The sequence below is a fragment of the Protopterus annectens genome, chromosome 14.part0 (assembly GCF_019279795.1).
Source record: "Protopterus annectens isolate FY-2018-M chromosome 14.part0, PAN1.0, whole genome shotgun sequence".
Taxonomy (NCBI): Eukaryota; Metazoa; Chordata; order Ceratodontiformes; family Protopteridae; genus Protopterus; species Protopterus annectens.
In genome coordinates this window covers 712,039,298-712,060,924 of record NC_056748.1, presented here as the reverse complement: position 1 = coordinate 712,060,924, position 21,627 = coordinate 712,039,298, and the positions used below count along the sequence as shown (strand labels likewise).

Genomic DNA, 21,627 nt, shown 5'->3' with positions numbered 1-21,627 from the left:
GTTAAGTTATAAACACATTCATTAGAGTGAACTTGTTTTCTCAGCGTTGACTGAATGGGCCTTGATGACATAGTTGACAAGTTAGTAAATAAATACTACCACACACCAAAGTTGCTATCCTGTAATCCTGCTTAATGCAATAAATTCTGATGGTGCTGCACCTCAGAAAAAAATTATGTGACACTTCAGAGAAATGCAGACCAGCAAAACTGACCATGGCAACTGGTATGGGATGAAATAGTCTACAACAAGTGGTACATGTCCTGTAACTGATTGATACTAGCAGGCAGATTTACAAAGGATAAAGGATATATATATATATATATATATATATATATATATATATATATATATATATATATATATATATATATATATATATATATATATTAATTTGTGAATGTGGTATTTATTTTTCAAAACATTAAAATGAATGTCTACAGCAATTGGATACATTTTATAAAAAAGAACATATTGGTAATCGTATTCTGATTTATTTATTCTTTTTAAAAAGTAAAAAAAAAATAAAACTCACTACACAGTTGTAATTTTCTGGGAAATACATGGTTACTGTTATTAACCAATCCCTATTTCATATTTGTTGTATTTTAATGATTCATATTCTGCAAAACATTGAGAGTTTAAGGGAAACAGACCATAGTGTCATAGGACCCTATTTTATCTAGAATGTTCTTATTGTTCAGGGAGCATGCAGTGAGGGTGGATTAAGAGCTAAGAAAGGACAGATTTATAACTATACTATTTGCATCTATTCCAATTAAGCTAAATGGCATCTGAAAGACCAATGTTATTATTAAGATCCAAGGAAAAGAGAGAGGCACAAAATATGGGTCTCAAGTAGAAATTATATGATAAAAATGATTGGCATTATTCATTTTAAGAGTGCAAAATACACTGTTATGAGATGGCAGTGCATCTCTGGGAATGAATTAAATATTCTTTGTATGCCAGAAGGAATATGCTATGAATTTTGAAAACTTTAATTCCCATAGCCAAGAGACAGTAACTGTGCACTTCGTTTAGGAGTGAAATGGCTAAAGAATACTAAAATCAGCTATGATAATAAACATCAAAAGATACTGCTATAAACTGAATTGTGCAGCTATTTGTGTATGGGAATTCATAATGGAAATACAACAGGTTTTAATAAGCTCTGCTATAATTTCATTGCACTCCTGGCACTGGACTAGCGGTATAGGACCTGGCACCTAATTTTTCCACCTTGACAGAAAAGCCACTCTTCATGTCAGCTCCCCTTTCAAAAATCTGCGTCAAACCTGTCAGCGTCTATTAATCAACTCTCTCATTACCCAGGTCATTTCAACCAACATCTGACCCTCATCCAGAACTCATCACTTATATCAGAAAGTTTCCTTTTTCCCCCCACCTCTTTAGATTTATAAACTTTGCTATGTCATAAGTGATGCACTGCAAACATCCTACGTGCCAAAAAACAAGACAGCAAATTTATTGTGTCCATATTCTGTTAGCTGAAATGATTGCATCACTGCAAAATATCTTATGCTTAGTATGTGCCGTTAATACATATGGGGGGTGGATTAGTCTATGAGCTGCACAGCGTGACTATATATATTTGGGACAAACCCTATGAGCAGTTGTTGTGCTGGATACTGACTTTGCTGGGGCTGATAGTGGAGATACAAGACAGCCTGCTAATCATACAGAATGTGCAAACCAACACTTCTAGCCTGGTTCATTTCTGTCATCCTTTCTTTACCTATTTTGCTTTGTCATCCAGTTTTAGATTCTGGGGAGATATCGTATCAGCTTCCAGGTAAGGCTCAGACTAATTATCTGTTGTAATAAACTTGTGTTTTTTTAGTTATTTTTAAACTTGCCTTATAATATCTGTATAAATCCTTGAGGGTGTTTTGTGCAGTTTGCTACTATTATCTTACCATAAATTGTGTGACTGAATGAATGAATGAATGATGTCACAAATTATATACAGCAATTATTATCTGAGACCTATGAATGAATGCTGAGAATCATTCATAAATGCATCTCCCAGTTATGAACATTTCAGTTAACAACAGAATTATAATTCCTTTTCTATAAGTTGCATACAGATAGTTACAAGCAAAGAAAAGAAACACACTTTATGATAATGCATATTTTACAGGTAAAACACAAGTCAGTGTAGAGATATGCAGGTAAATACAGACATGGAATTGCAGTGGAGAAGCTCCAGAGGATGTACTTCCAGAGGTCTGAAGTAAGCTGTAAGGAACAAACTCTTCCTTTGAAGATTGAGATTCGAGAATAGAACTCCTTAAATAATTAGGTTCATCACCAGATAAACACACTCATTTCTCACTAAGAGTCCCCACTGGCACTATGCACTAAGACTTATGCATAAAGAATATTTATTTTTAAAAGCTGTAAACTTAACAAGCTTTTTTTTATTATTTTATTTTCTTTCCTACAATGATATCAGAAAGCCAAAGGCCTTTCTAGGTAAGGCACATTTCACAATTCAAACCTAGCTATATCACATTAATCAGCACATCTTTGAAAGAAAGCACACTGCAGAGAAAACATTCAAACTCCTCCCACACAAATGCTACATGCAAGGACTGAACCACAGATCTTAGAGATGTGCCACCACATCACTCAGCTTGCTGAAGATAACATTCTCAGATGTAAGAGCTGATTTTAAATTATGTGCTTTTTTATAACAGTAGGCAAATAGGATATCTTATAATGATCACATGAGAAAGTGATTTCTTACTTTTCACAGAAACGTCTGAATGGAAGGCCATGCGTAAGACACAAAACTGTATCAGACAAGAACATGGAAAAATGTTTTTCTTTCCACACCATGCAACATGCCATATAATGTCATGCATTTAGGGAAAATGTTTATATGAACTATTTGATTATTACAGAGCTTGACAACTGAGACTTTTACAGGTTATGTATAGCAAGTAATGCAATCCTCCCAAATGTACATTTTTATTTTTATATATAATTTCTTAACTGCGGTAAAATGCTGATCCACGAAAGGTTCAGTTACAAATAAATAATATAAACACTTTGAAAATTCAGTTTGAAAATATGAGCATTTATTTATACAGCCACATATAGCTATACATTTATATATGTTTATGTACATGCTGTTTATCTCTCTCTCTCTCTCTCTCTATATATATATATATATATATATAAAATATATAATTTTGGTCAACATGCAAAACATGTACAATTACATGTCAACCATTCATTACACTGTATTAACAACACATTGACACTCAGTACATCTAGAAAGAAAACAAATTTCCTTTTCCAATGCACTACACATAACATGATCACATTCAGCTCAAATTTGTCTAACTAATAGTATTCCTATGGGAACAGCAGTTTTAAAGTTAAGATGCACATTGGGGTTAGGGGCAAGGTTAGGTTAGCACATTACAAAGGGGAGCAGAGGAGCTTCACCCCCCTTCTGCTCCACCTTAGTAATATGTGCTAACCCTAATCCTAACCCTGTCCCTGCCTCTAACCCTAACATGCATCTTAACTTTAAAAAAGCCCTTCCATAACACTACCACTAAACAAGACAGCCCAGACACTCACCACCACACACACACCCTTACACACACAAACACATACTCACCCACTAAATCTGCTCCCTAATCTAACCCTGACCCTAACCTTCGACACTTACAATCACACATACTCAGTGACCCCTAACCTTTACTCTAACTCTAACCCACACACATTCATACAAACACATGCATACACCCAGTATATGTCCCACTTGCCTTCTTTTGGCAAAGCAAACAGTCATCATAATTAGTTTAATAAACAGACATTCAAACAAAAAACCTTGCACTTCCAGGTGTCGACTAAAGCAATGGTTGACCAAATACAAAACACGCATAGATACACACACACACACACACACACACACACACACACACACACACACACACACACACACACACACACACACACACACACACACACACACACTAAATATATATCCTATACAGGGTTCTAGCTACATTGTATATATACTTATATCCATAGCTGTACTGTATATGTGAAACATGAGCACTGTGGTAGTATATATAACAACAAAAAACAATATGGCAAGTTAAAAATGGTCAGCCAAAAAGGTAAGCAATGGAGGGATTGCACTAAATTATCTAATAATGTGAATATGATATGGTGACAATGCATAGCACAATTAGAATCACATTAACCAGTGAATCTGAATACAATGTGCTGGAGTCACTAACGCTGACTGGGGTAATACCTGAACGTCAGTGGTATCTCAGTGCAGCATAAGGTGGTGCTGTAGTGAAGGTGTGTGCAAGCTTTCAGATGAGATGATAAACTGAAGTTCAGTGTATCAGTCCAGATGTTCGCACCATCCTTTTAGCTGCCCATACAAAAAGGGCAGTCTTTTCTCTTGGAACTTTTGCCAACAACCACCTTTCACAAGACTTATGTATCTAGTTTTAAGGCAGAATATGAGGGTGTTTAATGACTGCTACCACACCATCAGGGACTTCAGTACCAGACTTAAGTACTGCCTCTGCAAAATATTTTAAGGCAAGAAAAAAGGCTATGTAGAAGTTAAGTAATTGCTTCTTTTAAGTACTGTAAACCAGGTTAGGCATGAGATGCTGGAACAAGCAATAATTCTTGGCTGTGCTTTGCATTTAAGAAATAGAAATTAACTTACAAGTGAAAGTGAGTTATTAGAAAGATTTTTACCATCGACATTGTGAAAAAGGCCCTATTTAACACTGTTGATGTAAACCGCATATAGCCATTTATACAGTTAAGTTTATTCTTCAGTATGTATGTGAAATCATAACTAATTCTAAGTGCTGTATGTTAAAATATGATTAGCAGAAATGAAGAATCAGAGGCATACTGAATAAATGACTTGGGAAGTTATGAGATGTCAAAAATACAGCATGATTTTTATGCATTTGATGATAAGGAGGGAAAAAGAAAACATGACCCTGGGATAATATTAATGTAAAGGGATTTCATTCATAAATGTTCAGAAAGTGATGCATACAGATTTGTAAGCTGTTGAATCTGTCCATTTGTTCAAGTCTGTTATTACAGCTAAAGTAGTCTACTCAGAAGGGTTGTGAACTTGATATATGTCTAAATGCTAACTGTGGGAGCAGAGGGCTCTATTCCCACAGCAGATAAATGGATTGCTGACACTAGTGCAGCATAAGCAGTTTGCTGCATTCCTGAGTGTGCCTCTCTTCAAATGTATATGTTAACTAGAGCACATAATTATCAACTCTACCTTTTTCTCCTCTGTTCTTGAAATATAATAATATTATCTTAATAGCTTACCAGAGTAATCTTGGAGGAAGTACTAGAAGTTTCCTTGTCATGAAGATCAACCTAAAGATGGAGGACTTTGCATGTAACTATTTCTCTAATTCATTCCCAGTGATGACAGTACTTCCACCCCAATAAACATACAGAGAAAACACACACACACACACACACACACACACACACACACACACACACACACACACACACACAATAATATTTTTTTATATATAATCTACTGACTCCTGTTATAGGTTCATAGGTTCATAGGTTCATACTAGGCTATCTGCCCAAGGGCATTTATAAGCCTAGCCCATAGTTATGTGGCTTTCGCCACCCCTTTAGTTTGAAGAAAACTATGCCTATTATTTTGCTGTGCCTCTGTCAAGCAGTGACACTGAAGTAATCCCTGGGGTATATCTGCGATCTCCCATCCATTGGTCAAGATTCCTCTTGAACAAGGCCAGCAAGGTGCTCTGCCTCACATGTACCGGGATTTTGTTCCACAGCATAGGGAGTCTCTGGGTGACGAATCTGTCCCTCCAGCACATTCTATTAATAACTGTGTCAAGGTTTAAGTCCACAGCCTTTGTGGTTCTGAGAGATCTAGATTTTTTGAGATGAAGCATATTCATCAAATCTGGGTTTGACATGGCCTTATATGTCAGGCACAGGTCACCTCTGAGCAAGCGGTATGCGACTGAATAGAGCTGGAGTTCTTTCAGTCGGGCAGCATAAGACATATTTTTGAGACGCTTTATCCTTTTGGTGAGGAACTTTTGGGGCCTTTCCAGCTGCTGCAGGTGTCGGGTCAGATACATTCTGAATGGGGCATTGTACTCAATCATAGGTCTAATGAGTGATGAGTACAGGGGGACGATGACCTCCCTAGATCTAGATGTGAATCCCTTCATGATCAGGTGGGCAATGTAGAAGGTTTTCCTAACTACTTTGGCAACATGAGTGTCAAACGAAAGGTTACTGTCAACCTGCGTCCCCAGATCCCTGATGACTTTTTCTGTGCTCAGTGGATTGCCTCCTATATGGTAGCTATGGGTAATCTTGTTTTTCCCGAAGGGTATGACTATGCATTTCTTGGTGTTTAACTTTAGGCCATGGCTCTGGCACCAGTTATATGTTTCTGTGAGGCCCTTCTGAAGGATATCTGTGTCAGATGTGTTTTCGACTATGGCGCCCAGTTTGCAGTCATCTGCAAACTTTGTCAGCCATAACCCTCCTGTGTTTGCTTGTACTTCAGAAAAGTAGATGCCGAACAAGAGTGGTCCCAGGACTGAGCCCTGTGGGACACCACTTGTGACAGGCTTTGAGTCTGACATGGCGCCAGCAACTCTGACCCTGTGGGTTCTGTCACTTAGCCAGTTTGCAACCCATCTTGTGATGTATGGGTTTACATTCAAGCTGATGAGTTTTTCGATGATACCTGAGTGGGGTATTGTGTCGAAGGCCTTTTCCAGGTCGAGGTAGGCTGTATGGACTGCCTTGCCCTCATCAATAGCCTTGGTGACTGTTTCGAAAAAGTCAACCAAGTTTAAAAGGCATGATCTGCCTTTGACAAAGCCAAACTGGGATGGATCCAAAGTCTGCAAGTTCCCTATGTCTTTATTTATGAGTTCCATTATGATCCTCTCCATGGCTTTGCAGATAAGGCTTGTCAAGCTAATAGGATGGTAATTTCCAGGGTCGGTGGAGGCACCGCCCTTGTGAAGTGGGACCACAGTCGCCGTGCGCCACTCCTTGGGTATGTATCCTGATGTGAGGCTAAGATTAAACAGCTGTCCTAACTGCGGGTTTAATTCCTCATTGAGTTCGTGGAGCACACAGCCGGGGACACCATCCGGTCCCATGGATGCTGTGTTTTTTGCCTTGGAGAGAGCAGTTCTCACCTGGGTGTTGGAGATGTTTGGGGGGCTACAATCCTCTGGTATAGATATCTCTCCTTTTGGGGGGGAGAAGTTTGCACTGAACCTGTCAGCCAGTATGTTGGCAATGTGTGTAGGTTCAGTAATCTTCACATCATTTTGAACTAATTCTGAGCATATCTGGGAGTTTCCTCCTAGGTTTCTAACATAACTAAAGAAGGCCTTATGATTGTCTTTTGAGTCCTTGGCGATTTTTCTCTCAAAATTTGCCTTGGATGATTTTATGAGAGCTCTTAGTCTTTTACTTATAATGATCAAAGGTGTCTTACCCTTCAAGGATTTTGCTCTATCTTGTAGTAGCTTCCTCCTTTTGTTGTAGAGCTTGTTTATGGCTGGGGTCCACCAGACTGGATGCTTGCCTTTGGTACAAAGAGTCTTAGTTTTGTTTGGGATTGCCTGATCCATGCAGTCCTGTAGGTGCTGGTAGAAGGCATTTGTAAGTGATTCAGCAGTTTGAGTAATGTTTACCACTGGCTCAGGGGCCTTAAAGGAGACCACACTAGTTTTTAGAAGTGTGAAGTCGACTTTTGAGAGGTTTTTCACTGTGGTCTTTTTTATTTCAGGTGGGGGCAGGATGAGGACCTCCAGCGAGATTAGTTTATGATCTGATCTCACCAGTGAGGGGTATACTTCCAGTGTTGAACATTGTGATCCCATGTTCGTGATGATGAGATCAAGTATGTTTTCTCCTCTTGTGGGGATGGTGACTAGTTGTTCCATGGCATTTGAGTTTATGAACTCCAGGAACCTTTGGGCTAGAGTGTTTGGGCTTGAGTAGTGTTCCCAGTCTATATTAGGGTAGTTGAAATCACCTAGTATGATGGTATTTGGAGATACATTTACCCCTCCAGTGTTTTCAGGAAGGCCATGTGAGGTTCCTGAGTTTGAGAGGGTGGCCTGTAACATGCTACAAATTGCAGAGCAGTCTTGCCTATGGTTAATTGCACCTGGATGGTCTCCGATGCATCGGCGTTGCCACCAACCTTGAGGTGTGTGTGTCCTTTATGAATATGGACACCCTCCTTTCTTGGTGTTGTCCGGATTTTGGGGCCGGAACGCATGATATGAGGTGAAACCTGATAGTGCTGGTGTGCTCTCAGGAGCCTTGAACCAGGTTTCTGTCACAGCACAGACATCGATGTTCTCCATACTGAGAAGGGCCTCGAGTGCATGCATCTTGAGATTGAGACTTCTGGCATTGAGCAGCATTACCCTTAGTTTTTTTCCTTTTTGTGTTCTAGGGTGGTGGGTGTAGAATTTGAGCCTTGCATAAAAAAGGCACTATGGGGGTGGCAAGAGCCTTTGCCAATATCCGGAAGCCCAGGGGTGACAGGTGCAAGCCGTCCCTTGTGAAGCAGCGTGGCTTGTCCAGCATGTCATCCCAGGCAGACAGACATTGGATCCCCTTTGAATGACACCAAAATTTAAGCCAATTATTAAAGCTGATCATCTTATCACTGTATTGTGGCATCACACTTATGCATACTTATGCAGATACATGTTTAATATTCCTTCCTTGATTTGGTATCCAGTTGCTCTGTCATGTTACTCTGTAATTTCCATAAAACTGCTCAAAGATATCCACTTGTTTCATCCTTTTTGTGTTCATGTCCCATGGAAGAGAGTGTTTAAAGCTAACAGTGTAACAGTGGATTGTAAGTAAGTTGCATCCCATATACCTTAGGCCATACTTCAGGTATATGGCAGCTCATACCCCCTATGGCTTTATACCTCTATGCCATTCTACACAACAGACCTTTCTACCACTCCTTCTCAATTATTTTCCTATCTTAATCCATGATTTTCATTTCATTTTATTTTCTGACCTTCCCACTCCTCCAAATACTCTCCACGACTCTCTTCTAATCAGGTCTGTGTCAGTAAGTACCCCAAGTATTCTTACTCTAGACTAATCAGCTATGCAATGCCGCTGTCACTGCTCTAGTTTTACTATCCACCTGTTGACTAATGTTTCATACTCCTTACTTACCCATTAAGTCATATCTAATGACAGCTTGTCACATGCTTTGCACATGAACTGTTTGCATATTCAATGTTTTATGCTTGGAATTTAACATCATACATAATGTCATCACAGAAGAAATATCTGTTTTATCATACTATGGTAATACTACAGAAAAAATACCTGTTTATAGATAGATGTCTTACAAACTAGCTACATAATTTGTCCATGTAAAAAAATTGTTTTGTCATGATTATCTTATGAATCTACTGGAACTTTTCTCCCTGGGCCACTGCCGAAAATGTGCTTTGCCCAGCCAGAATTTCCTTATCAACAAAGACAAATAAATAATAAATGAACACTTCTAAACTTTTCAGTACAAGAATTATGGAGAAAGACAAAATTAATGACTGGACAAAGACCCTAAGTCAGGGACAGGTTTTAAATATCACTTTCTTGTTTCCCTCCTTTCTAAGCTAGTATAGTCCAGTTTTCAGGCTAGTGCTGAATTCAGGGCTGTGATACTAGTTTATGAGTTGCCCATACCTTACTTGGATAGAGGGAGGTTTCTCTGTTCACCTGTGAGAGAGGGGCTTTGAGCAGCCATCTGTTTGGAGTAGTTCCAGCCCAGAAGTTAGTTTATTGGCCATTTTGGGCTAATTTCTATCTCTTTCATTTCCCTACTATAAAAACCATGTTTGCACGGTTTTGCGCACCAGGCAGTGCCGGTTAGCTATGGTAAAATTATTCCCAGCTCCACTAAGTCTCCTCTTCAGTTTTTCCCTTGAAACTAGTCTAACTCTTAACCTAAGCACTCAAAAAGTATCTTACAGCCCACAACTTGCTCAGAACTAATACCAAGCAATAATATACCCTGACACTGATTGCCCAGCAGGGAAGACTCTTTATTCACCCCTCACCAACCAAGCGACTAAGCAGCTCACCCTACTATTCAGGCATGACCAAAGGGCAACTTCAGGTGCACTCCCCAGTCCAGCTGGTGAATCTGGGTATCCTGAGGCAATGTACAGAGCCATGTCCAACTCAGAATTGTTGAACATGCTCCATCTTAGCAAAACCAAATCTACTCGAGCTACACACTCTAGGGATATAAACCTCAACACAACAATGAATAGAACATGCTGGAGGGATAGATTCCCTTCACAGAGACTTCCCTTACTATGGAACAGGGTCCCGATCTACATAAGACAGAACCCCTCACTATCACTCTTCAAGAGGAACCTTGATGAGTGGATGGGTAACAGAAAGTTCACACCGGGGAATCACACCAACAGCACTACTAGATAGGGACCAAGGGTACTAGCTGCTAGTACAAGGGTCTAGGGAACTACTAAAGGGGCAGTGAATACCACACAACGTGGCTGGGCTAATATATGCCTTCGGACAGATAGCCCAGTACCAACCTATGAACCTATGAACCTATGTTACAACTGCCTCATGTACGCAGACAACCCTCTCCTCCTACCACAAAACACTAACATATGCGAGAGATGTAAGTATACAGTCAAACTAGAAGCTAAGCTGTCTCCACCCAAGACTGGAACAGACAGTCAAGAGGAGAAGGTTAACACTTGCACCACAACTCCAGCCACACACAGACCTACTAAAACAGCACTGGCAAAAAATACATATAAATACACAAAATCATACTCGGAGGCTCTAAATAAAAATCTGCAAAAGCATCATATACCTCCAAAGCAGACACCCAAACAACCTGCACTTCCCGTCACAAACCAGACAGCACATAAAACACAAGATCAGAGTGCTGCACAATCACAGCCCTTAAGGCAAAATAACATACCTAACACACTAGTAATAGGTGACTCTATAGTCAGGCACACTGACGTCCCACTCACTAGGCTGGACAAGCAGAAGGTTACTGTTAACTGCCTGTCGGGAGCCAGAATCTGCCACATAACACAAGCACTCAAGTCACTCCAGAACAAGTACAAATATGACTCTGTCATTGTTCATGTTGGTGTGAATGACCTGAGACATACCTCCCTGGACTACATGAAAAGAGACATGGAAGAGGTCTCTGATCATGTAGCTCAGGCTGGTATGACCCTGAGTAGCATCCTGCCCTCACCAAGAATGATACTTCAGTATAAAGAAAAAAATTATCAATTTCAACAATTGGCTAAGCTTCTGGTGTCATCAAAGGGGATCCGGTGTCTGTCAGCCTTAGACGACATGTTTGACAAGCCGCATTGCTTCACAAGAGATGGCTTGCACCTCTCACCCCTAGGCTTTCGAATACTGGCCAAAGCTCTTGCTGTCCCCATAGTGCCTTTTTTAGGCAAAGCTCAAAAGTCAAACCCACCTCCGTAAACAGAACAATTAACAAAAAAATGAGGGTTATACTACTCAACGCCAGGAGTTTAAATCTCAAAATGCACATGCTCAAAGCACTCCTCAGTATGGAGAACGTTGACATATGTGCAGTAACTGAAACCTGGTTTAAGGCTCCAGACAGCACCCCAGCACTACTGGACTACAACTCATACCACACGTTTCGGCCACAGAACAGGGACCAAAACACAAAAGGAGGGGGTGTATCCATATTCATCAAGGATACCTACACCTCCAGGTTAGTGGCGCAGCATGATACCTCTGAGATCATCCAATGGCAACTAACATCGGGCAAATCTACAATGCAAATTGTGGCCTGCTACAGATCACCCTCCATGACCCAGGACCACCACTCCACCTTTCTGGAGACACTGGAAAACATGAAGGTCCTGCCAAACACCCTGATATTGGGTGATTTCAATTACCCTACCATTCACTGGGAAAACTACTCGAGTACAAATTCCCAGGCCCAGCGCTTCTTGGAATTCATCAACTCAAATGCCCTGGATCAGCTGGTAAACTCCCCTACCAGATGTGAAAACATATTGGAGCAGGTCATCACCAACATGGGTGACAAGTGTTCCACACCGGAGGTCAACCCATCAGTGGTTAGATCAGACCATAAACTAATCACTCTGGATGTCCACACCCCACCACTGCCCTCAACTAAGGAAACCACAGTAAAAAACTTTTCTAAAGCAAACTTCACTTACTTAAGACAGAGGTGGTAAGTTTCACAGCCCCCACGCTAAAGGATAATACTGCCCAAGATGCAGAAACCTTTATAAATGCACTCTATGAGTACCTACAAGGATGCATGGATCATGCCATACCTAGCAAAACCAAGACTCACTCCTCTAAGAGAAGGAAATCAGTTTGGTGGACCCCTGCAATAAACAGGCTATACAATAGAAGGAGGAAACTAGTTCAGGAAAAAAAGCAAATCCCAAGAAGGAAAGACATCCCTAATCAGTATCAGTAAGAAACTGAGGTCCCTCATGAAATCATCCAAGGCTAACTTTGAAAGAAAAATAGCCAAGGATTCAAAATATAACCACAAAGCCTTCTTTAGCTATGTTAAGAATCTAAGTGGCAGCTCACAGATATGCACTGAACTAATGCAAAATAGCACAAAATATACTGAACCTACTGATATTGCCAACGTTCTGGCAGATAGATTAAGTGCAAACTTCACCCCCCTCTCACCTCCAAAATGGTTCACAACAATACCGGAAAAGTGTAGTGTCCCAAAAATCACAGACACACAGGTGAAAACAGCCTTTTCAAAAGCCAAAAACACAGCATCAATGGGACCAGATGGTGTCCCACTGAGTCTTTCATGAACTACAGAACGAACTAACCCCCCCACCTAAACATGCTGTTCAACCTTAGCCTCTCCACAGGCTACATGCCCATAGAATGGCATACAGTAATGGTTATTCTTCTCCATATAGGAGGGGGCACAACTGACCCTGGTAACTATTGCCCCATAAGCCTGACTAGCCTGGTCTGCAAGGCTATGGAGCGCATCATCATGGAACTCATTAACAAAGACATTGGAAACCTCCAAACACTTGACCTGTCCCAGTTTGGCTTTGTTGAGGGTAGATCATGCCTACTAAACCTGGTTGACTTCTTCAAGACAGTGACCAAGGCCATAGACAAGGGATAGGTGGTTCACACAGCCAATCTTGACCTCGCCAAGGCTTTCTACACCATTCCCCACTTGGGTATTACAGAAAATCTCACCAGCCTAAACATAAACCCCTACATGATGAGATGGGTTGGCAACTGGCTTACAGACAGAACTCACACGGTAAGAATAGCGGGCTCCAGGTCCGACTCTAAACCAGTCACAAGTGGTGTCCTGCAAGGCTCGGTCCTGGGACCTCTACTGTTCGGCATATACTTCTCAGAAGTACAGGCAAATACAGGAGGACTATGGCTAACCAAGTTCACCGATGACTGCAAACTGGGAGCCATAACTGACTCTCCGGCTGACACGGACATCCTCCAAAAGGGCCTTACTGAGACAGACACCTGGTGTCAAAGTCATGGCTTCAAGCTAAATGCCAAAAAAATGCATAGTCATCCCGTTTGGGAAAAACAAAACACCCATGAATTACCACATAGGTGGCAGCCCCCTTAATACAGAAGAGGTAATAAGAAATCTGGGGACCCAGATAGATAGTAATCTCTCCTTTGACAATCATATTGCCAAAGTAGTTAGGAAATCCTTCTATGTGGCCCATCTAATTACTAAAGGGTTTGCATCTAGAAATAAAGAGGTTATAATGCCCCTCTACTTGTAACTCATTAGACCCATCATAGAGGACAATGCCCCATTTGGGATGTACCTCACAAGACACTTCCAACAGCTGGAAAGACCACAAAAGTACCTCACCAAGAGGATTACTGGTCTCAAACATATGTCCTATGCAGGGCTACTAAAAAAACTCCGGCTGTACTCAGTGGCATATTGCTTACTCAAAGATGGTCTCTGCCTGACTTACAAAGCCATGTCCAACTCAGAATTGATGGACATGCTCCACCTAAAGAAATCCAAGTCACTGCGAGCCACATGCTCTAGTGAGCTAAACCTCACCACAACAATAAATAGAACATGCTGGAGGGATAGATTCCTGTCACAGAGGCTCCCCATGCTTTGGAACAAAATTCCAAATTACATCAGACAGAGCCCCTCACTAACACTCTTCAAGAGAAACCTTGACGAGTGGATGGGTAACAGAAAATACACCCCTGGGATCACTTCATTGGCTCTGATTGACAGAGGATCAGTTAATTAATCAATGGGGTGGCGAAAGCCGGCACACTCTGGCTAGGCTTATAAATGCCCTCAGGCAGATAGCCTAGTACCTACCTATGAACCTATGAAGTCTTAGATAGTTGCTAGAATAATAGGTTTTGTATTAACATGTATTTTCTGAAAGATATCAACCCTGAAACTCAAAAGTCTGTCATTATTAAGTGACTTTAATCTTCAATAAATTGCCAGAAAAGCACAGATTTTATGATGCAAAAATCTAGATATTCTGCAAAATTCTGGACAGCTGAGATGTATGCCTGAGGCTTATTGCCCACGGCCTCCAATGTGTACCTCCTAGCATATAATTTCATTTGTCCACAGTTCTAATGATACCATGAGAACAGGCAGCTGCATCTTGTCTGTTTTAGTTGATAAAAACTACAACATAATAAATGAAATTCTGGTACAATTCCCTACAACTTACATCATTTTCTGATAAAGTCACACAATATTTTCTCCATGTCATTTTTCAGTAAATCAATACAGCTCCACTATACCACAACTAACCATCAGAGAGATTCAAAGGTTCATAGGTACTTCCTAGGTTAATGATCTGTTAGAGTCTTCAAAAGGCAAGCCATGCATTCTCAAGAGATTTCTATCCCTAGAATTTTAAGTATGATTAACCTAGAGCCCTTTGTATTTTAAGCATGAATTACTCCAGAATAGGCAGAAGTTTACTTGTTGCCTCTATCTGTAAGGGTTTACAATCCTAGGGTGAACATGTGGCTTCCTGCATTGTAAACAAACAAGTACTGTATAATCAGTGGCCAAACATTTTAAAACTGTTTGGTTTTTTATGTACTGTTCATCCTTGGGTCCTCTTCCAACACTGTGATTACTACAGCTGCATGTCTTTGCTTACTTAGCTTTTCCACATAGACTCTGTTAGTGATCTTCATGTTTCCATACTTTATTCCCAGGAAGGGATAAGGTTGGGTCACCTTTGCCACAGGCAAAGAAGGTGGTAGTCTGTGATTCTTTCTTTTAGAATAAGAGGGCATCTCTCCTCTTTCTTGTACCAGCATGACTGTGCACTAATGTATGTTTGTCTCATATAAGACTCAAAATATGACGTCATCTTATTGTCAGGGATGTTTTGGACTCCTTTATGCTCCTGTGTGCATCAAAACACAGTGCATTACTTGTTCTACATCCATGTCTTAACTACAGAGATTGATAGATAACTATGTGATGCTTAATTCTTCCATCTAAAATAATTATCCAATGAACTATATCAATCATGCAATCAATTAGCTAATGTGATGAGCAGAAACCCCTCCATAGTCCGCAGACTATCCAGAAAAGTTTAACTCTTGATTGATCTAAAGTTATTTTTCCTTTCCTTCCTTATATACTTACTAAGATTTAACATTATACAGATGTCTGCCTTAAAATTACATTTTAATTGACTGTTTTTATATGTTTTTATTTGCCAGTACTACAGCCAACTGAGGAAATGCTTCCAGTAACTCATATTACATATTTTAAATTTTTTTATTTATTTTTCTGTTTATCCTTTGGTGACCAAGTTAATCCTACTAAATTAGTGGACTCCTTGCAGGGGAGATCCAACATGGCATTTCTGCTACTATGGGAAATTCATCCAGGGCATTTTTTTAGACAGAAGCTATCAAATCCTTTACATTAACCTAAACTACCATCAAATGAAGCAGATGGGACCTTGATTTACCATATCATATCAAGGATGACACACTCAGGAGTCCCCCCCCCATGCTGCACTGCAGTGTCAGCAATCCAGTGATCTGGAGTGGTCTTCCAGCACCGAAGTTGAGTGTATACCTGTTGTGTCACTGACACTGTGTTTGCTGTGACATACAGGAAGCATCTAACTATTAATTCATTTCAGTTCATCAAGCACAATGACAAGACACTGCCACCTAAAGACCTTTGAATGCAATACAAAGTTTCTTTTGGATCCCATCATCTGGGATGAGCAGAGAGACAGTGATGTAGGGGACAAGTTGGGCTCCTTAGTAAAGATTCATCTACACTCCTCCATCAAGCGGTAATCTCCTTTTCATTAAAGTAGAAAACAATTATGTCCAAGATTGCTAGTCTGTGAGGTAGATGCTGTTTTCTCTGGTCTCTAGTAAGAGATGAGCACCAAACCTACTGGGAGTCATTCATCTACACTCCTCCATCAAGCGGTAATCTCCTTTTCATTAAAGTAGAAAACAATGATGTCCAAGATTGCTAGTCTGTGAGGTAGATGCTGTTTTCTCTGGTCTCTAGTAAGAGATGAGCACCAAACCTACTGGGAGTCCAATTTCCCAAGAGAAGGAAAGCAAACCAGCAGCCAGTTAGGTTTTCAGTTTCATCTGCTGCCTATTGTGACTCATCAGTGAGCTTAATGCACTGCATGCAAAGGCAGAGCTCCTGCTCCAGTGCTCACTGACCGAGTCTTGTGTCCATATTTATCCTATATCTTGTATCTTCCTCTTTGTCTGACAGCCATCATCTCTACCGTGTCTCTGCTGGACCAATCATTCCTCATGGGTGGGAGTCAGCTACAGCAACCATTATATAGACAGCCGTCAAGAGTTTTGTGGATATGTCCCTAACCCCATGCTCTGGTTTGAGGCACATGTGACCTGCATGACCATGGAGGCCACAAAGGTTTGCCAGGTGAGTGCATAATCCTGTGCATCCACTCTGAAAGCGACCACCATATGGCAGCTAGGTGAATTGAATGCATAACTTTGTGCTGATTTTGTATCTGACATCTTTCATCCTTGGGAAACATGGCAATTCGCAACCATTCCAGTTCTAGCAGTCGCCCACTAACTGAAACTGGGTCACCTCTGTCATAGTAAGGGCTTTACCTCTCTGTGCTAAAGGAGCTGGCTGATTCCTTTTATATTTGATGATAATAACATGCCATATCATTAGTTATTATAAAAATATACTTCAAACATGCACCAACTGCACTGGGGATATATGAAACACCTTAAAGGAACAAACTCTGGACAAAAAATAGGTTTTAAACAATTCATAAAACAAGGTCTGGAACAGGCTGAAAGAAGCTAGTTAACTGCAATCATTCATAACTATATTTGAAACAAATCTAGATAGCTCTAAGTTTAGCAGAAGGGCAATATTTGTGATTATCAGCACTTCTCCCGACTACTAAGTGAATTATGTTTTTCTATTCTACTCATCCGTAAAGGAACAGTATCCATGATGAGGTAAGTTGTAGATGTAACAAAATAAGTAAATCTAGACAAATGCAAACAGGAGGTTACAAAGTGCCGACTGTGGTAGTTTGCAATTATTTATTTATTTGCTTATTTACTTTTTGTTTAATGATGTCTTGACAGATATCATACAAACCCTAACATGGAACAAAAACAACTCTGCCATGATACACTTTGGAGTACAAAACCATCTCTGTACTCACAAATCAGTACTAAACAGATGTGGTTCAGTATCACAACCAGTACTAAACAGCTGTGGTTCAGTATCACAAATCAGTACTAGTCTTCTAAACAGACATGGTTCAGGGTCTATCAGAGAAGCGTTCCTAATTTTTTAGGTTCATAGGTAAGTACTAGGCTAGCTGCCCTTGTGGGCCATCTTAATCCTAGTCGATTTCTCTCCAAGATGAGAATCAAACTCTGTACCTTGTGTATGTGAGGGAGACACCTTAGACATTATACCAAACTTACACATCAGCTTTCATGTAAGCTTGTCAATGATCTGGTTTCCATTCATCAGAAGCATAGTTATGGATGGGTAATGGCAGGAGCTGCCCCAAGCACAAGGCATTAGTGGGCATGATCTGTAGATACAATGCAGTTGCTAATACATACATTTCCATGCCACCATTTCTGAATACTGGTATAGAAATACTGCTTTTTGTGGTCAGGACTGAAGTGCTTGCTTAAGCACTTTGTGTGTGGTGTGTGTGCTCACATGCGCGCGTGTGTGTGTGTGTGTGTGTGTGTGTGTGTGTGTGTGTGTGTGTGTCTGTGTGTGTGTGTGTGTGTGTGTGTGTGTGTGTGTGTGTGTGTGTGTGTGTGTGTGTGTGTGTGTGTGTGTGTGTGTGTGTGTGTGTGTGTGTGTGTGTGTGTGTGTGTGTGTGTGTGTGTGTGTGTGTGTGGCAGATTTGTCTCTCCTCAGCAGACAGCTGAGGAGCACCAGATCAGAGAATTAAAAAATGTTTTCGCTCCTCACCATAGAGTTAAGGGGTGCCAGATCTGGGAGCTACAGTGGGCAGCAGATGAGCCATCTACAGCTCTGTTGTTCATTATGTGTTTGAAACACAGATGTCAAGAAATTCACCTCTAGAGCAAAGTGAAGATTGAGAGGTGAATCTTGATATCCATGTCTCAAACACATACCAGGAGCTATGTTTGGAGAGGCAAGATAATTATTTTTAATACAGTGTTATCTTCTCCATGTACTAACAGTTACAGAAACAAAAAAATGCAGGCACAAGGCTTGAAATACATAGCACTGATACACAGGCAGTGGGCAGAAGTAAAATGCTCCTCTGAGGAAAGAATGGCTTCAAAAACTGCAGGGCATTTCACTCTGCCACAGTTTTCTGAAGAATCTAACAACTTTTAAAACTGTTTTAGCTTCTGCTGCTTCTGCTGTTCTGTATACTGTCTCTGATGTTGCAGAATACCCCTGATTTTGTCTCAGAATTTTGCCCTCATATATCTTTTTTCATTTCTAGTAAATCATTGACGATTAAAGTCAGTCAATAATATCAGACATTAGAATTTTTTATTTTTTATTGTTCAGAAAATGTGTTGATGCAAAACTTTTTTCTATTAACTTTTTTTTTTTTTTGAAATAGAGCAATATTTAAACATTGTCACTAATTTTGGGCCTTTCTTCCCCCATTACTTTTGGCTTTGTTCAAAATTCTAAAGAAGTTGAGACGTTTGGTGGTGCTGGCTACTGTTACATTCTAGCAAGAGACTACAAGAGGCTAGAACTTAACACTGCTTAGAAATGCTTAACAAAACCTTGTTAAGAACCTATCTGATGTCAATAAGTTGCTTAACATTCCTGTCTTTTTCCTGATTTCAGAGCATAATTGCAGTGCTCCATGCACTGTGTCATGAAAGGAGATACTGCCAGCCCAGCTATCTGGAATTTTGTAAATAATTACGTCATTTGTGAATATCAACATGATTCATATGCTTGTGTTACAAATGTATTAGAACTGTATGTTATGTGTATATCAAACTGCTAGCACAGAAGTGTGTGTTGAACAAAGTTTGTACAGTACTGAGATTAAAGCTGTATCCACAGCGTACCCTGCTGTACTAAAACAGAAATGTATATACACTATTGTAATTGTTTAGATGTATATATTTTAACAATGGAAAGTGAAGCATGTGAAGTTAACTTCAAAAGAATAGCTGAAAATTTAAATTACTTTATGACCACGTAATAAAAAGATGTTATCTCTTAGTTTCAGTGCAGTAACAGACACAATGTCTGGAATAAGAAGTTTTTTGTATTATCTTTGAAGTGTTTATTGTTTTATAACTTTCTGGATCTGCCTTAGATCTAAGGAAAATAACTTGTTTATGTATGTCCCACAGGTAGATGCTAAATGTTGACAAGAAATTATATTATCCTAAAGGGTGGGAGGTTGGCATAATGGTTAAAGTGTTCAACTTACAGCCATAAGGTGCAGCATTTGATACTCACTTGGGGTAAATAGCTAGGCTTAAAATAGCCCCCAAAGGCAGCTAGCCTAGTACTACCCTATGACTCTAAGTATCCCAATAGTAATATTTAGGACTTAATTCAGGAAGTCTCTGATAGCATATTCTATTTTGTCTTTGACCTGACAAGAACATCCACTCACCACATCTGGCTGCTTGCTCTGTAAGTAAGTTAGAGTACAGTAATTTCTCTTAGGTACAGTCAGGAATATAGTGAAGTATAGTTTTTTTTATTTGTTTGAGACTGTCCTGCAGTGTTGTTTTAAATATTTCCTGTTATTTCGAACTCTGATGTAACTGTGATTAGTTACTAAGTATTTTCTTGCTCTTTTATTAATTATTATTAAATATATTTACTACTTTTCATTGTGGCTGATGTTTGTAGGACATATTTAAGTTCTGAGAGTACTTGCATATTATTTGGTGACATTGTAAGCCACTCTTAATAGCCTTGCTCTTGGTCAAACTACAATTTGTATTGATAGTAACATTACACAGTATGATTGGACACCATTTGTTAAGGGCCTTAAAGTAGCTGATAAGGACGTGGCTGGTGGCAGTGACACAAAGCACTGGTTGGTCAGACAAGTGTTAGCTTGGTCACTCAGCTGAGATCTCAGCTCTATAGCTGTGCCGGTTGGGGGGGCCTTACTGGGGATCTGTAGAAAGAATGAGAAACCAGCCTCAGACTGAATGTGGTCTCTGTGTGCTCTTTATGGAAATTGTACTTTACTGTGAGTGTACTTGTCTTCCTTTCATTGTGTACGTCCCTCACTGTTGCCAGTGGTGAGAACTGAGGATCCTTGATTACTGGGCCAGTGCAGGGGCATCACACACAAAGTTTCATTTTCACCTTACTGGTGCTTTCAGTTTTTGAGACCAAGCAGAGCTCTTATATCTGGAAAACTGGATAAAAATGTTGTGTAGAGTTTATATTTTTTTAAGGTAGAATTTTTTATGACTAGGGTAAATTAATATGTGAAAGATAAGGGCGACCTGTTTTGTACATATTGTTAATTCTGTGATTCCACCAAAGTTTTTTGTTGTTGTTGAATTTATCCACAGATTTGTGTACTATTGGTATGTATTTATTAATAGAGAAGTTAAAAATATCTCAGAACTCATTGGCACTATACTGAGCAGACTTATTCGTGTTACTGAGGTATCTCAGGCTTTTTACATAGAGCTGTTGTTCACTATATCATAGTCTCCACTTGTAAAGGCTAGGAAAGATGATTTATTTTTTAATGACTGATTTTACTCTGAGGCTAAAGATAATTGCATCAGGATCTGTGTCAATTACACAACAAAACAATCCTAGTTTTATTATCGTATCTTAAGATATTTACTTCTATAGTTGGAGTTCACACTTAATGATCCAAACTGTTTTGATTAATGTAGTAAACAAAACTCTGAGCATATTTTATTTCTGTCACAGCCACAAAGACATCTGCT

At 39.8% G+C, this 21,627-nt stretch overlaps 1 protein-coding gene across 1 annotated transcript in view; it reads left to right on the top strand.

The window, feature by feature from the left end:
• The first annotated feature begins 1,625 nt into the window (after positions 1-1,625).
• Positions 1,626-21,627, top strand: part of LOC122788807 (urotensin-2-like) — a 61,520-nt gene continuing 41,518 nt past the window's right edge. Inside the window, exon 1 of the mRNA XM_044055683.1 lies at positions 1,626-1,816. Coding sequence (XP_043911618.1) covers positions 1,708-1,816 — 109 coding nt within the window. The 5' untranslated portion in view covers positions 1,626-1,707. The remainder of the gene's footprint in view (positions 1,817-21,627) is intronic.